The 19,078-nt window shown below is 32.4% G+C and overlaps 1 protein-coding gene across 1 annotated transcript in view; it reads left to right on the forward strand.

Moving 5' to 3' along the window:
* Positions 1 to 19,078, forward strand: part of LOC140440632 (uncharacterized) — a 54,797-nt gene that overhangs the window by 33,744 nt on the left and 1,975 nt on the right. Inside the window, exons 2-4 of the mRNA XM_072531003.1 lie at positions 5,707 to 5,770; positions 15,034 to 15,138; positions 15,525 to 15,605. Of these exons, the coding sequence (XP_072387104.1) occupies positions 5,707 to 5,770; positions 15,034 to 15,138; positions 15,525 to 15,605 (250 nt within the window). The remainder of the gene's footprint in view (positions 1 to 5,706; positions 5,771 to 15,033; positions 15,139 to 15,524; positions 15,606 to 19,078) is intronic.

Consider the following 19,078-nt stretch of genomic DNA (forward strand, 5'->3'; position numbering starts at 1 on the left):
GCTTTATCCCCTTTCTTGTGTAGGATAATGGTTACGGATTCCTTCCAGTTGTTTGGGATTCTTTTTTCTTTTAATATCTTGTTAAAAACGGAATGTAGATTGTTAATTACCACTTTTCCACCATATTTCAGCATATCTGCAGTTATTCCATCTTTTACTGGCGATTTGTTGTTTTTCATTTCTTTTAATGCCTTCTTTATTTCTGATTTGCTTATTTCTGGCTGTAGCTCTGAGTTGACATTTTTTACTTTAGCCTTAAGTTGGTTTTTAATTGTTTCTGGTGGTTCCTTTTTTGTTTTATATAGTTCTGAGTAGAAATGGTGGATAATATTTATAATGTCATCTTTAACGTTTGTTTCTAGTCCGTTTTCATCTTTTTTTTTTGTTTATTTCACACTTACCTAATTTCGGTCTTAAGCATTTCATATTTTTGTTGTTTTGTATTACTTTTTCTCTTTTTATTTCTTGTTCTTTTCTCTTATTTTTTCTTATTATTCTGCTTATTGTTTTATTGATTTCTACATATTCTATAGCTTCCTTCTTTTATCCATAAGCTTCTTTGTTTCTGTTGATATATAATTGTTCTTTTTTAGATCCTTTTTTGCTATTTCTTTTCCTGATGTAATCATCGTTGCTGTAAGTATGTTGTCTATTTCATCTATATCTTTGTCATCACTGTCTAATTTTTAAGTAAGTTGTTCTTTTAATAGGTCTTTGTATATCTCTTTATATTGCCCTAGTTTGTTTCTATCTACTAGATCCTAGTTTTTAATTATTTTTCTTTTTATTTCATAGTTATCGTCAACACTAATTTTTGCTCTGACCATCCAGTGATCGCTACCTGTTGTGAATCTGTTAAGAACTGTTACATCTTTAATGATATATCGTTCCGTGGACAGTATGTAGTCGATCTCATTTTTTGTGGATCCATTAGGGCTGACCCATGTCCACTTTCGTTGGGGCTTCTTTTTGTAAAAGGAGTTCATTGCGTATAGATGCTTTTCTTCTAGGTAGTTCATCAAAGTAGCACCTCTATCATTTCTCTGACCATAGCCGAAATCTCCTATTTTAGTTTCTTCATTGTTTAGTTTTCTACCCAGTTTGGCATTGAAATCTCCAATTACTAGTATAAGACGATTTTTATGTTCTTCCATAGTCTTTGATATATCTTCATAAAATAGTTCGATATCTTCCGTCATCATAAGCTGTCGTGGGGGCATATACCTAGATAATTTTAATTAATGTTCTTCTTATTTTAAGTATGCATAGGCTGTATTCGGGTTTCTTCTTTTCGTCGAGTTTCTGATAGGCCTATGATATCTCATTTTATGGTTGTTAATTCTTCTTTCAGTTCATGTACTTATTCATCCGTAGACATCGATCTAATATTGTATGTCCCTATTGACAGGTTGACGGATTTTTTTGATTTATGTTGTGTTCGTCTTAGTGGGTTTTTGTTTATATCTATCAAAAGCGAATTATTGCGTCTCCCAGATACAGTGAGGCAGACCTTTGAGGTCTGGGATAATATTATGGGTTATTTCTGGTTTCGTCATAATTTACACTGAAATTACTAACAAGAGAGTGCTCTTACTTCCACATGTTCAAATTGATATATAGTACCAACAGATGCTAGTTATATACCATCAGTACTAATAAAATGGAAACTATCAAATTAATGTCAATTTCATTGAATAATCAAAACAATCGAAAATATAAAATATACCAAAACAACACAATAAAAGTAAAAGTAGAAGAAGAACTAACCGACCCTATTGAAGCTGGTAATGGGATAAGACAGGGAGATTTCCTGAGTCCTCTATTGTTCAACCGGATTATGGATGAAATAATAAAAAGTAAGAAATAAAAGAGGATACCAAATGGGAGAAAAACAAATTAAAATAATCTGCTATGCAGACGACGCAGTACTATTCTTTCAAAGTAAAGATGATTTACAACGTATGCTACACCAATTTCATATAACCGCCAGAAAATTTAACATGTTAATTTCCTCAAAAGAGACAAAATGCATGGTTACAACAGCAAGTTTACTAATATGTTAATTGGAGCTGGAAGGTCAGATAATAGAACAAGTGATGAAGTTTAAATATCTAGGTATCACATTATCTAGCTACGGAAAGCTCGAAACTTAAGTGGAAGATCCACTGAATAGAGCAAACAGAGCCGCAGGCTGCCTAAATGAAACAATATGAAGAAATAAAAATATCGGGAAAGAAACCAAAGGCAGAATTTACAAAATTTACAATAATGACATACGCAGCAGAAACAAGACCTGACATAAACAGGACAAAAAGGATGTTAGAAACAACAGAGATATAAACACTTAGAAAAATTGATGGTAAGACACTATGGGACAGAGCTAGAAGTACAGATATACGATGTAGATGCAAGGTGAAGAACATCAAGAACTGGTTAAGAAATAGAAGAGTAGAATGGAACGATCATATAAGCCAAATGACAACAAATAGAGTAGTAGACACGGCAAGAGACGGTTACCCAATAGGAAGACGATCAGTAGGAAGACCACGAAAACCATGGAACGGCAACTTACTGGAGGCACATTGAAAAACAGACAGAGTCATGGCTATATAAAAAGAAGAAGAAGAAGAAGAAGAAGTAGAAAAAGATACACAGGATAAACATTAAAATAACTGCAAGAAAGAGAAAATGAATCAGTCATATTAATGTAGAATAGCAGAGGACAGAATGTTTAGAGAAAATAATGAATCAGTCATATTAATTTAGAATAGCAGAGGACAAAGTATTTGTCATAGCCTTGGACAAGTGTCCAATTGAAAAAAGACCACAGGTCGTTCAAAAAAGACGGAACTCTAGAAAGAAAATAGAATAGATTTAAAAAAAAAAGCATAAACGTGTCTTTTCCTACTCTTTTAATATTGAAAATACGCAAATAGAACCTTGAATTAAAATGTAACCTTTGATATCTGTGATAAACCCATCACCTGAACAATGGCGCCGATGTATGAAGTTGAAATTTTTTACACCTATTTTAACTGTTTTTATTTTTTTATTATCTATATATGAGTTGCGAACGATATCACAAACTTATTTATTTTCCACAAACAGGCTCTTTAATACCTTAAATTATTACTATACAAATCTGATTCGAAATATCGTCAAAAAGTAATACACGGCATGTAAAATTTAAATTTTCAATAAAAAGTAAAATATTAGGCATTACTTATGGGGTTCAAAGAACGAGCCTTTACGAAAATTTAAGTACTAAGAAAACCACCACAATCGGGTATACCCAGGGTAATGATTAAATAATTAATCGGCTAATTCTTCAGTCACCCCTTTAATATGATTTTGTGAAATTGGTCCTTTTTAGGACCAACTATTCTAATAACATAATGTTTATAACTGTTAAGGGTATATCTAGAGATCAAGAAATTTTACTTTACTTAAACTTATCAGACATATGCGCTAAACACGAATCTGACTTATTTCTAGCGCAGGAAACACATATAGGGCCTAACGTAGGGTATTTGGAATAAAGCTTATCGCTGAAAACCACATTATAGATATAGACATGCTATCTCTGTCGGAAAAAAAGCAAAGAATAACTCAAAGTAAGAAAGGACAAAACCAGTCAGCTTTCAGAGAAACTTTCAACGATGTTGAGCTTGGATCCACCATCTACATATTTAATGAAAAATAATACAACTACCGACATTGAGGATCTGAGCACAAAGCTTATTACGAAATCTGGACCAAAAACACCACAATGGCTTATCCGGATGATGAACAACTGTATTCAAATTATGGAAACACCCAAAATCTAGAGACAAGCCAAAGTTGTTACCTTGCTTAAACCTGGCAAAAACTACAACGACCACAAAAACTATCGGCCAATATCTTTATTTTGTCAGCTATTTAAAATACTTTTGCACAAGATCGTTAATATGATTTCACCGATATTTGAAGAAAAGCTCAAATTAAAAGACAAAAGTGGCTATAGATAGGGAAGATCAGGTACATTACAAATGCTAAATCTTACCCAACACATCAAAGACGGGTACGAAAAATATCGGGTATCAGGGGTGGTATTTTTCAATCCAAATGCCGCTTACGACACCTTAAATTACAAAATATTTCTCGAAAAACTATACGATATCCCCTTAGATAACAAACTCACTTATATTATTTGCGTATGCCTACACAAGAGAATATTTTTTGTATCACTCAATGTTAAGAATAGCAGATGAAGAACGGTCTCGCTTGGGGTAGCATAAAGGCACCTACACTGTATAACATTTACACAAACAAACGATCCATACCGGTAGATACTAGGACTTCTATTATATAGACGAGACACCTATTATTGCACAATAAAAATAAACTATGAATCAATTTTCAGCCAAAACCCCTGAAAAACTCGTGGGTGCTCCTTCAATTTCCTCGACATAGACGTTTTCACAAAACTGAACATCCAATCTTGTCATAAAATCATTGAACTGTAGACTTCCTATAAATTCCTTGAAAATAGTTTGTATTACACCGGGTCAGTCACAGATTATTGTTTAAAACTAAAAGGTAAATTGAGGACCAGAAATAATATTCTTCGCAAGCTTGTCAGCTAAAAATGAGGCGCACGTCCTTCCGCCCTTAAAACATAGACGCTTGTACTATATGCTTCTGCTGCCGAATATACCTTGTTAGACAAATTAACCATTCTGTCTATTAATTTTAACACAAAAATATCTATTGTAGCACTTAACCATATTTATTTTGAGATAACCTTCTATCAAGATATCATATGTAGTACACAAATAAGACCAGAACTAAAATATTAAAAAAGCTTTATACAATATATCGCAGAAGATTGGATAAAATAAAAGTAGTTTTTATTATTCAGATGCTTACATAAAATGTACAAAGACATACTCACGTAAACAAAATATATTACGAAATTTCTTGAACTAATTGAACTAATAAAATTATATTAAATAAAAAAACAACATCTTTAAAAATACAGAAAAAATAAAATTTTCGATGCAAGCGAACATTCCATTCAATAATAAGCCCAAATCCTTTTGTATCTACATACCTGTTTTTTAAAGAACCAGTTACATTTTAGTACTTAGTTATACCAGGTAATATAATATCCTCTGTTACACAGTGTAATGCGTATGACATTCCACTGTCTACAAACAGTAGATAAAAATAAGGAGCCCATATAAACCGTTCAGGGTATATGTTGAAAACATACGGTATAATCGCACAGTTGCCAAACTCTCAGAGCTTACTTAAACCGATAAACGTATGGTTCAAATATACAATGAAGAAGATCTGAACGACCCCTATAATATATACACGTGAACTAAGCGATATACATTTATGATACAGGGGTATTTACGGGCTCCAAAAAATTTTTATAAATTATTAAACTCTACATGTTGATGAATCGACTGAACCAATATTACGGAATTGTCAAGTGAGCTCCGTATATCGGTATCCACTTGACCACGGAGCTTAATTGAACCTGAATTTTAACATGGGCGGAGTTCACTTAATGCCGTAGATATATATATATATATATATATATATATATATATATATATATATATATATATTTACTACTCATTAAAGAGAAGGGAAAATGTAACTTATAAAAATTTCTTATACATTACATTATATAACATTATTTGTTTTATATTTCAGGAGGCCAACGGATTTACCGCAGAACAAATAAATGAAATTCGTAATATTTGTAAAGAAGAATTAAGTAAGTAAAATCATCATTAAATACAAACTGGTTGCAGAATATATATTTTAAATAGTTCATTTCAATACAGCTTTAAATATCATTTTTATCAACAGATCTAGGCTTTTAATATTACTTACCTCTGCAATTGCCGAGCAAAAAATTTGGCTATTTTCCTCGCATTCTCATATAATCTGCATTTTACACCTGGCATATATAACGAAGTTATGCCAGTTAATCCAGTTCCATTGATGACTGTTTGCAGTTTTATTCTGTTACCAGTTCACTAGTTTTATACAGTAGGCTATTCAGTTTTCCTTATCTTTACACTGCTAAAGTAACAAAGTTCAAGTAACAGACTGTCCTACAAAAGTCTATCTACTCAATTTATCTGCCATTTTTAAGGTTATGACTGACAAGAACAACCACTCAAACGACAAGAGCTTCTGCCGTCTAAAAACTATTATTCATGTCTTTGATAATTCTCACGCGTCTCACTCTACAATATCGGTCAAGTGTGCTGATTCTTATTATGACCGAATGTAGTTATTTCACAAATAGTTCTTAAGTAGACAATAAAATATTTTTGTTCTTTATAATGGTACCTCGGAAACTTTTTTTGGATGGTGCTAGAAAGGTGATATGGACACACTGCGGACGACAGCCATATGGTTGGTGGAGAGCGAGTCGTGGGTTCGAAACTAGCTTTTGGAACCGGAGATGGGTCCGACGGACCAAATAAGTAAAGATAGGATAGGATAGGATAAGATATATTACAAAAGATACAGAAATAAACAAAAAGATAGATGGGTAAAATTACCAAAGATAAGATAAGATAGAAAAAGGTCGCCACTTAACTTTTTGGTGTTCAACGGGAAAGTTAAGAAACCTTAGAAACGAAAAGAGATAAGGAAATATATTTTGGTTCTAAGATTAAATCCAGGGAAAGATATCAACAGTTAATTATTTAATAAATTTTGTCAACACACTACATAAACAAATAATAAATATTATGTTCTGTGAAATTCGTTCACCTACTTACCTACGAAACTAAATCAGCCTGATCTTTCTCCTGGTCGAAGATATAATAATAATTTAAAAAAATTTTGAATAAAATCCTTTATAAAAAGATATATAAAAAACCCAGTTGGGCTATGTTGAATTGATAAAACGTTTTCAGAATAAGTATTCCATCATCAGTGTCTAGTTAATACATGGATGTAGCCACTAAATATGTGGCTAATCTACAGTTAAGATGGTAAAGTTACCGTTGGATTGGTAACATGGCGACATATGACTTCATGGCGACAGGAACTTTGTTTCCTTGTGGATAATAATAATTTAATGTAATAAGCAAATATTCAGAGGTATTATTTTATCAGGAAACTTATAAGGAGTCGAAATATAAAATTCATGGAAAAAACAAAATAATATATTCAACAACACAATTATATAGGTAATTATTGAAGGTAAACAAGTAAAAAAAAATGCACCATTAATTAATAAATATTTGTATACATATGGAAATAAACAGTATTATGATCAAGGATAACCTTTGTACATACTATATAATAAAATCATGCACAAATTAAATTAGTAGTGAAGAGAGCCTGGTAATATTTAAAAAATATTCAACTAAAGCTAATAAAAGAAATCTCTCTTTGCTGTTTATGGGCTTATCTCGAGATAACGGGTACAGTCAATTTAAAAATGGATAGAAATTATAGCAAATAAAACAAAATAATTAAATTTAAATTCAAAAGAATACAAAAAGATTACTAGAATTCTCTAGTATAAAAATAAAACCAACCTACACTTGTTTGTAGGTTAACTGTCTGTCTCCCACTGTTTTTAGTTTAATTAACTGTTCTTACTAAATATTGAATGTTCGTAATTATTATTTGTGAGATGTTCTTAATAACTGATTGAAAGTTCGTATAAAAGAATTATATGTTCTTTTAATTAACTTGATAAATCGGTAGTTAACCTTAACTACAGGTAAAGAAATGGTTGACACAGATTTGTCCAGGATTGGGTAATATGATTACAATATTATTTTCCCAGATAATTGAAGGTAATATGATTACGATAACTTACAATAAATCTCGATGACTGCTACACTATTTCACTGATTCTACTATACTTTAGTAGTATCAACCACTGAAGTTAATCAAAATGAAGGTACTTTATAACGATATTTAATCTAATATGGTATTAGATTAAGATATTTCAAATATTTAAGTGAATACACACTTAAAGAAAAAAATTACAGAGAACGATAAGATAAGCAAGCGCCTTTACTCGAAGACTGCCCTGCCCAGAGTCTCTTCCGTCTTCTCAAAATTTAACAAGTTTCCAAAATTGCTGACAATTTGGTGTTAATTGCAAACACTGAAAATCAACTTCAGAATAATTTGGAAATATGGAAAAAAGTACTCAGTTAAAACGAAATAAAGATATAAATTAACAAAATTTATGCAGATTATATTAAAAAGTTATGCAGATAGGAGAAACACAAGAAGAAATTAAAACAATAAAAATAGAACTATTTAAAACTTTTACATACTTAGGAGTAATATAAGAAAAAACAGAATCTCTAGAAGCAGAAATCCATAGCAAAGCAGGGAAAAAGTTACAACTGTATCATATAATGAACAAAAGATTATAAGCTAACAAGAACTATCACAGTATATCAAAATTAAAGTTTTTAAAGCAGTATATCAACCTGTTCAAGGCATAGAAGAGACGCAATAAATTTCACAAGTTATAGAGGCACAAACATAGACTCAGATGATTGCCTAGTGATCTCAACATTGAGGGCTGGAATTTCAAACATCAGTAAAGAAAATAAAATGGATACAAAAAAAATGGAATGTGCAAAAGCTGAGAGATGCGACAATTACAAAACTGTACTTGAAAAAGATCACCAACAGGCTAAGGAATCAAAATGTAAATGAAGAATGGCAGACAGATATAGACTCCTACTGGATCAGAATAAAGAAATACATTGAAGCAGCAGTGAAAGAGAAAATAGGAACAGAAATTTGTGCCCGTAGAAATCATTGGTTTGACGATAAATGCAAGAATGCAACAAAAGAAAAAAATGACGGCGACAGAAAGATATTTACTTGACGAACTAGAGCAACTGTAGAGAATTAATTAATTAGAAAGATAAATGAGAAAAATTGGATAAACAAAAGAAAAAACGAAACAACCTAAATGAGAAACTTAAATATATAGAAAACCTCAACAGAGAGAAAGAATTCAGAGCATTCTATAAGAAACTTAACATCAACAGAAAAATATTCAACGCAACCACAAGACAATGCAGAAGTCAGAATGGCGACCTATTAACAACAAGGAAAGATGTATTGACTATATGGGTGAAATACTTTAACCAGGCATTTAATATAGAGGAGGAAGAAGAAAACCTAAAAGACGAAAGAGATAAGGTAGGGGGAATAGGGGAGAGGGAAGAGGAACCACCAACGATTCTTGAAGTTAAAGATGCAGTTAAAAAACTAGCCAGAAACAAATCACTCGAAATAGATAATCTCCCAGCTGAACTATATAAAGAAAGTGGCCATGATACCATAATTGCATTACAGCAGCTTATAAAAGAAATATGGACACAGAGATCCCTCCCGAATGATTGAAATATTGGAATATTTTGCACCATACACAAAAAAGAAGATGTCTTTAAATGCTTTAACCACAGAGGAATTACGCTTTTAAATGGAGCGTATAAAATATTTTCCACAGTACTATGTCATCGTATAGCACCAAATGCATAACGGATAGTAGAAAAATACTAGGCTGGTTTCAGAGGTGGTAAATCGACAATTCATCAGATTGCAACTCTGAAACAAATTTTGGAAAAAACACTGGAATATGACATTGATGCTCATCACATATTTATAGACTACAAAACAGCCTACGACTCTGTGAATAGAAGAGAAATGTCTAACGCAATGAAAGAGCTAGGAATACCAAATCAGTTGATAATTTTTTTTAGAACAGTATACAGTAGAGAGGCCCTCTCTACTATATACTGTTCAAGCTGTCTCTGGAAAAAGTAATACGTATGTCAAAAATCACAACAACTGGTTCAATATATAATTAATAAGTGCAAATCCTGGCCTATGCTGATGATACCAATACTGTTGGGAAAACGGAAAACGCTGTACGAGGGGCGTATGTAGCATTAAAAGAATCATCTAAAAAAAAGTTTAATAATAAACACCAACAAAATGAAGTATATGGAAATAAGCAGGCAACCACAAATACTACAACCACTTTTCATAGAAAACGACGTCATCGAAGCAATGAACAAATTTGTATACCTGGGAGCGCTGCTTAACACTGACAATAATACTACCGCAGAGATAAACCGCAGAATTTGTACGGCCAACAGATGATAATTTGGGGTCAATCTCCTTAAATCCACAATTATATCGAGAAACACAATAATAAAACTCTACAAAACAATAATACGCCTAGTCCTAATATATGTTTCAGAGACCTGGAATCTAACAAAAAATAATGAAAACATGTTAGGATGTTTCACAAGAAAAGTACTAAAGCAAATTTATGGAGCAGTGAATGACAATGGAGTGTGGAGAAGACGATACAACTTCAAACTTTATAGAATATACCAGGAACCTGATATAGTAAAACATATTAAGATAGAACGTCTGAGGTGGATAGAGCATGTAATGCGGATGGAACAAAATGACCCAGCCAGAAAAACGCTCCTTGATAGACCCATTGGTCAGAAAAGAAGAGAAAAACCTAGAACTAGGTTCCTGAATAACATCGATAACGACATGAGAAATATGGGAATACGTGCTTGGCGGAGAAAAGTGATGGATAAAGACTGGAGAGAAATTCTTGAGGAGGCTAGGACCCACGTAGGGTTGTAAACAGAATGATGATGATGATATAAACCTGTTCTGACTTGTAGCAGCGAATCACGGCTATCGTAACGGCAATAAATGAACAGGCTGTAGAGATAGAATTTTTAAAAAAAGTTGGAAGCGTTACCAAATGGAAAAAATAAGAAACTCAGATATAATAAAGAAACTAAAAATACAATTTACATTGCATTTTATAGAACAGAGAGAACTGAGTTGGTGAGATTATTTACACTGGACGAGAGATACCATATCAATAAGATGAGTAAAGGAAGCAAAAATATTGAACAAAAAAAGAAGAAAACCAAAACAGACATGGAAACAAATAATCGGAAAAATATTGGAGAGAAAATCAGTGACATTGATAGACGCTAAATTGGTATGCAATTGAATGTGGAATAACTGGGATAACTTTTCTAAGATGCTGAAAATATTAGTCAATTTTGTTTCCAATAGACTTCAACTATTGGATTTCTGTTCTGGATCTGTTTTGTCAAAAAGTGTGTATGTTTAGCCTATATTTAGCCCTACAACATTTTCAATTCCTATTATTTTCACCTACAGTTCACATAAGAACTTGCACTAAATAATAGTATTTCTTTCCTGGACATGCGTGTCCACAGGGGTAGTGATCAGGTATTAAGAACCTCCTGGTATAGAAAAGATATGGCAAGCCGCTTTTGGAATTAACACTCGTGCCATTCCACGAGGTTTAAACATAACCCACTCAAATGTCTTAGTTTTAGAGTTCACAGGCTGACTATGCTCTTCACAGAATAAATTCCCTTTTAATGTTAAACAATATTTTGTTACAAAACTCATATCCCCTTTGTTTCATTATTAAGTATTTGTTTACTGTTTCATATGAGGGACATTCAGTAACCTTGACTAAAGTTAGAGAATTAGATGCTTTATTACTTGATTCTAATGTTCCACCAGGAGCTGTGTTCCCCTATTACATCTAACATTTATTGTTCTTAACCGTTTTTTCCACAATTAAGTTATAACACGTTAAGGCTTCTCCGGATTTTGCTTGTCAAGATTGGAATAAAAAATGTTGGGTCCATAGGAAAGTTATTCTCCAACACTAAGACTTCCTTATCTAAACAAGATATAACCTATGAAGTCTATATAATCCCTTTTCAGGATTGTGAATTGTCCTACATTGGAAAAAATAGCCGTTCCTTAAAAGGACGCCTTATTTCTCACCGAAGTAATATCAATTGTTTTAAATACACGTGTTCCTTATCCATACACGTTTCATCAACAAACCACCAGGCTAATTTTGAGAGTATACAGATTTTAACTACTAAAAATAATTATTTCAAAAGAACTTTCCTTGAGATTTGTCACTGTCTTAAACAGCCTTCAACTATGAATAGGCGTAATGATATTGACCATCCCAGCGAAATTTATCATTCACTCATTTTGCACAACGAGTAGAAATCGGGTTTTCTCTTTTTTCCCTGTTTTCACTCTGTATTTTGCAAATTTGCTTTTTGAGTTGGTATTTCTCTTTTTCCGCTACACTTCCCTTTGCTTCATAATTGTTAAGGTAAATAACACTTGAGATCATCCTGTCTTTAGCGGCCAGGTTGGTTTCCATTATCTAAACTGTCAAGTGTTTTGAAAAATAGTCACCTTAAGATTACCTAGTATTTTGTGTAAAGTCATATTACCATTCTTTTCTTATTAGAATACTTTTATAACTGAGAATAGTCTTATTTTATCATGCCAGACAGCATGCAAAATCTTCTGTTGTTTGGATGAGTATATTATCTAAATTGATGAATGGTTGCACACTGCATGTAGGTGAGTCAGAGTCTTCAACTTGTAGTCATTGTAGTGATTTTACATATTCACTAATTTAATTTATATCATTTTATATGGAACAACATATAAATTTTCCTTATTACTAATTTCATTAAAGACAATTGAACAGATAGATCAAGAATTAGATTTATTTGTCAAAGATATTCAAGATTCAGCATGGGAATGCACTCCCATACTGAAAACAAAAGTTAAAGAGAATAACTACCCTTAATAAATTCGTGAATTAATAAAAGAAAAAAGAAAACTAAGAAGAAAATGGCAGCAAACGAGAGCCCCTCGAGACAAAACTAACCTAAACAATGCCAGCCAGCAACTTAAAAGAGAAATCCAGAAAATTAAGAATAAATATCTATTAAATCTTATCTGGAAGAGTTAACAAACGACAGCAGCACAGAGTATTCGCTTTGGAAAGCTACAAAAAGAATTAAAAAAGCCAATATTACATTTTCCTCCAATAAAACTAAAAGACGATAGTTGGGCCAGAAATAATCAGCAGAAGGCAGAGAGATTTGCCACTCATCTAGAGAACACATTTAAGTTGCAAGATGACCAAGACGATGACCAGGATTGGCCTAAACCAAAGCAAATAGATGAGAATATCAAGCCAACTTCCCCAAAAGAAGTAGCTGAGTTAATTAAAGAACAAATCGACCCAAATAAAGCACCAGGTTATGACCTCATTACCGGAAGACTGCTAAAAAATCTACCAAGAAAAGCTATCGTAAAATTAACAAATTTATTAAATGCTGCCTTTACACTACATTATGTTCCAGATTTATGGAAGATAGCTGAGGTGATCATGATACCAAAGCCTGGGAAACCCCCCAATGAGGTGACATCATATAAACCAATATCACTCCTACCTGTGATGTCCAAGGTGTTTGAAAAACTCCTCCTGCGAAGAATCCTACCAATAATTGAAGAAAAGAAAATAATTCCAGATCATCAATTTGGATTTAGAAATAAGCATTCGACAATTGACCAGGTGCATAGAATAACTGCTATAATTGAAAGATCATTAGAGAAAAGAAAAGTCTGTTCTGCAACCTTCCTAGATATGGCACAGGCGTTTGATAAAGTCTGGCATAAGGTTTTGATACATAAACTTAAATCATTCATGCCTAAACAATATTCAAATATATTACAATCATATCTAGCGAACAGACATTTTAGAGTTAAACAAAAAGATGCATACACTGATCTCAAGGATATTGAAGCAGGTGTTCCACAAGGGAGTGTATTGGGTCCAGTCCTATATCTAATATACACGTGTGATATACGTGAACTAGAAGACGACACCCTAGCTACCTTTGCAGATGACACTGCTGTCTTAGCGGTAAGTGACACCGTCGAAGAAGCTACAGAAAAACTACAAAATTCGATAAATAAAATCCATGAATGGACCAAAAAATGGAAAATTAAGCTGAATGAGAATAAATCAGTCCATATAAATTTTACCAATAAGAGAATTAATAATATTCCTATTAGAATAAATGATGTCCAAGTGCCTATTGCAACATCAGCAAAGTACTTGGGGATCACTCTTGATGCGAAACTTCGCTGGAAAGCTCACGTGAAGAAGAAAAGAGAAGAACTAGGCATCCGCTACAAGAAAATGTATTGGTTAATGGGAAGACATTCCTCTCTATCCATAAATAATAAACTCCTAATCTATAAACAAATACTGAGACCAGTATGGACCTATGGCTGCCAACTCTGGGGGGGTGCCAAGCCTAGTAAGATCAAAGTAATCTAAGAATAAAGTACTGAGGAACACCGTAGATGCGCCTTGGTACGTTAGGAACAATGACCTTCACCGGGACCTCAAGATGGATGACGTCAATCAGATAATCAAGAAATTTGCAGGGAGCCATGAACAACGACTTCATCATCATGTAAACGTCGAGGCTATCCAGTTCCTCGACAATACGAACCTAGAGAGAAGGCTCAAAAGAACAAAGCCTTTTGAACTGGTATAATGAGTGAGGGAAAAGCAGAGTAAAGTGTTGTGCGAGTATGCATGCTAAATTTAATGCTAGTTATTAGAAATAATAGGAAAGATACTAGTGAGTAGACACCTAATTTTAAGATTTCATTAGTAATTTAAGTTAGAAACAAATTGATAATTGGTCTTACTGACCAGATTTTAATGTAAGTACACTTCTGAGTATGTCTTTTACTAAAAAGAAAAAAAAAACTAATTTCATTTGGATGATGGACGGAGTAGGTGTTGCCAATTCCTTTCTCTGACTTCTTGTTTGCTGTGTATCATTATTATTTTTATTCAAAATTTATATAACATCTTTTTTCTATTTTTGAAATTAATAATATTTGATTAATTTATAATCACTCAAGTTATTAAATTATTATAATCGTATACATCCAGTGTTTGAGATAGTACACACTACCATTTTTAAATTTTCGCGGCATATGTCATCTCTCCCCGCCTATTGAGTTTATTGGTATAATTAATTAAGGTAATATTTAATATTTAGTTATTACTTAAGTATTAAGTTAATATTTAGTATTTTACTACAGAAAAAATTCCACACGAAAAAGGTGAACGAGGTTTACCAGGATTTCCGGGTAGAAAAGGTGAAGGACCTTTTGGGGCTTTAGGACCACCAGGAGACAATATATACGGTAAACATTTTTTTTGTATAAAAATATTAAAGGTTCTATATAATTATTAAAAATATTAAAATATCTTTTTATTTGTAAATACAAATCTATAGACCATTATACAATTTTAAAAATATAAACATGAAACTTTTGATTTATTGTTTCACGCAGTTTTATTTAGCATGTATTAGCAGTAAATAATTGGTAGTTTACAGGCACTTCTAGTCTGTCAAATGTAACTAACTTCACAAAAAAAAAATTGCTAAATTTACAAGAGTTAAACTTTAATAATTACTGAACCGAGTATACGTACAGTAAATTCTATATTAATAAATTATTTTATACATTTAGTTAAAATTACACTGATGTAAAAAAATGATATTAAAAATTATTATTATTTATTTTAGGTCCTCCAAGTTTACCTGGATTGCCAGGTCCCAAAGGAGATCATGGTGAAATCGGAATGCCTGGATTGCCAGGAATGAAAGGTACACTACTACTACAAAAATTACTCCGGAATAGTATTATTTTTTAACTAAACATATCCATTTAAACTTATTTTGTCAATTTTTAGACGTACCATTATCACCTTCTCTATGCTTCTGATCACTAGTCTCTATGCAGTGGTGTCATGTTTATTTCATCGTAGCTTAATTTCATCGAAGCTACTCCTCTTACTCTATTTAGTTAAATTGTGTGGCTTCTAAATTTTTATATAAATTCGTTTATTTTTTAGTTTATAAATTGTATACTATAGAAAAATGCTTTTTCGATACATTTCATAGGTCATGAGGAGAAGAATAACTCTACAGTAGTCGCACCTATTTTTGAGACACCATTAGTCGCTGCGGTCTGTCATTCTGCAGTTCTGGATACAAACTATTTAAAATAACGATTTTTTGGTGTGAAGCATATAATCGCAGTTTTTTGCATAAATCGCTCCAAAATATCACTGCAAATGATAGTTTTACTATGCGTGAGTTGCAAAATGTAGGCTTCACTTTTTATTCAACAATATATGAAAAACTTTTAAAAAGTCAATATGTTTACTTCTTTTTTAGGATATATTAGAACAAGAACTAGTAGTTTCAGAATAATTTTGTATATTACATAAAAGTTTTGTAATTAAAAGTTACATAAGTTTTAAATTTTAAAAACTATTATTATTTTTGAAAAAATACTAAAAAAATCCAAAAACCAAAAATAGTCATTGACACAGATACAATCTACATTCATATTTACATGGTTAATACTTTACATTGGGTACAAGTTAGTAAAGTTAGTTAGTAGATAGTTTTTTAAAAAGTTTAATACATTTTCATAGTTGCTGCTGTTTGAGATAAGTATGTATTTTAGGTTGTATTTTCTTCTGGCCGGTAGGTAGTGTTGACAGTCAAGAAGAACATGAGTTACGGAAGTCGTGGTGTTGCAGTACTAGCACAAAATCTGATTACTGGAATTCATTGGGTGTAAGGCGTGTGTGCCCTATTCCTAATCTTCAAATGATAGATTTGTCCTTTCTTTTCATTCGTGGGAACTGGTGGTAGAAAATGTTTGGTTGTAGAACGCTTAACTTGGTATTGCTTCTTTTCCAATGATCATCCCAAAGGTCCATTATTTTATGTTTAAGTGTTCTTTTTAGATCTGATGATGTTTGAATGTATGTTGTTACGTTAAGAGAACATGCTTGTTTTGCTACTTGATCAAAAACCAGTTAAAAGTGTATCTTTTGTGAGTTTATTTTCTAGACAAAACTCAAACGTAGGTCCTTCATATTCCGAGAAAGAAAACTCCTTAATATGTTTAATCTTCACAAAAAATTTCATTAAAATCGATTTAACAGTTTTACAGTTTTTGTAAAATAATTTTATAATCTTAATTCTTAAACAATTTTCAGAATTATGCAGGCAAAAACTTTAAGATACATACTTAGAAGAGCCAAGAGATTTTTTTAAAAAATTGTTTAAATTTTAGGCTTATATTTGTTGATCAATTTTAATTATCAACACTGGTAATAAAAGTTCGGAAGCCCGCAACAACAAAATAAATATAGTAAACTGTCTGATAAAACTAAAATAAAGCTAAAACAAAGAAGGGAAATAAAAATAAGTAGCAACATACAGAGAATTAAATACACAGAATTTGTAAGACAATAAGAAAAAGTATTAAGGAGGAAAATTTGATGCAAGACTGGTAGAAAATGCAATCGAAAACAGGATAAACTATAAGAAAACAAGAAAAGCATTAATCATTGGGAAGAAGTAAATTGTTGCTCTAACAAACGAAAACACCAGAAGCACAGACAGAAATAAAATAATACAACTCGTAACTAAATTATACAGCGACCTATACAAAGCTCCTGACACACTTGAAGAAGTAATCAGTAACCAAGAAGATGTACCAGAAGTCCTTCCGAAAAAAGTAGAATCGACAATTACCAAAATGAAAAGCAGTAGAGCAGCTGGAATAGATGGTATAATAGTGATACTGCTTAAATACGCTGGCAATAAAACCTAGAAAATCTCAGCAGGCATATTTATGAACTGCCTAAGATCAAGATGCATATCAGACCACTGGAATACAGCAAACATAATTCTTATTCATAAGAAAGGTAGCAAAGAGGATATCAAACTACAGACCTATAAGTCTACTACCAATCGTGTACAATATATTTACAAAGATCATCAACAACAGATTAATAAATGCGTTAGATGCTGCACAGCCGAGAGAACAAGCTGGCTTTAGAATTGGGTTCAGTACCATAGATCATATTCATACACTTCTAGAACTAATGAGTAGAGCTAAAGAATATGAAATGCCGCTAGCATCAACCTTCATAGATTCTAAGAAGGCTTTCGATTCTATATATCCCAAGGCAGTTATAGAAGCTTTAACCAACCAAGGCATTGACAAACCGTACATAAAAATTTTATCAAATATAAACAGACAAGCAAAAGCTAAGGTAAAAATTTATGAAAACACTTCAGAATTTCCCACTACCAGAGGCGTCCCACCAAGAGACGCAAAATCACCAAAGCTCTTCACTCTAGAAAATATATTCAGCAAAATGAACTAACAGAACAAAGAAATATCCATTGATGGAGAATACCTCGCCATCTAAGATTTGCAGACGACATCATTCTGATTGCTAATAATCTTGCAGAACTACCAGAAAATATAAGCGACCTAAATGCAGCTAGCAATGAAGTTGGCCTAAAAATTAACTTGACAAAAATAAAAACCATGTATAACGAGCTAGTAGATGTCCAAAATGTAATAATAAACAACACTGCACTTGAGACAGTAGACGAGTATGTATACCTGGGACAATTAATACATAAATCTGGCTCCTTTCTTCCAGAAATCAACAAAATAATGAAACTTCTTCTTCTCATTGCGCCGTCTCCTTTCGAAGGTTGGCGATCCAAATTGCAATTGTAGTTTTGGAAACTACTGCGCGAAAGATCTCTGCGGACGAGCGGTCGAACCATCTCCTCAGGTCTTTCAGCCACGAGTTCTGGCATCTTCCTACTGATCTTTTGCCCTGTACATTTCCTTCCAGTATAACTTGAAGTAATTCATATCTTTCGCCTCTCAGCACATGACCCAAGTATTGCATTTTCCTCTCTTTGATTATTCTTAGTAATTCTTTTTGTTTACACATGCGACGAAGTACCTCAACATTAGTAATTCTTTGTACCCATGGAATCCTCAACATTCGTCTGTATATATACATCTCAAAGGCATCTATTCTTTTTTCTAAGAGTCCATTGTCCAACTTTCACAGCCATACAGTAAGACAGAAAAAACGTAACATCTGATCATTCGGATTCTAAGCTGTAGACTAAGGTCTGATCTTGTAAAAAATGTTTTAATGCTCATGAATGTTTTCCTTGCTTGTTCGATTCTTGATAGGATTTCTTTTTTTGGATTACACTGACTATTGATATTTGTTCCCAAA

This window comes from Diabrotica undecimpunctata, chromosome 5, assembly GCF_040954645.1.
Source record: "Diabrotica undecimpunctata isolate CICGRU chromosome 5, icDiaUnde3, whole genome shotgun sequence".
NCBI lineage: Eukaryota > Metazoa > Arthropoda > Insecta > Coleoptera > Chrysomelidae > Diabrotica > Diabrotica undecimpunctata.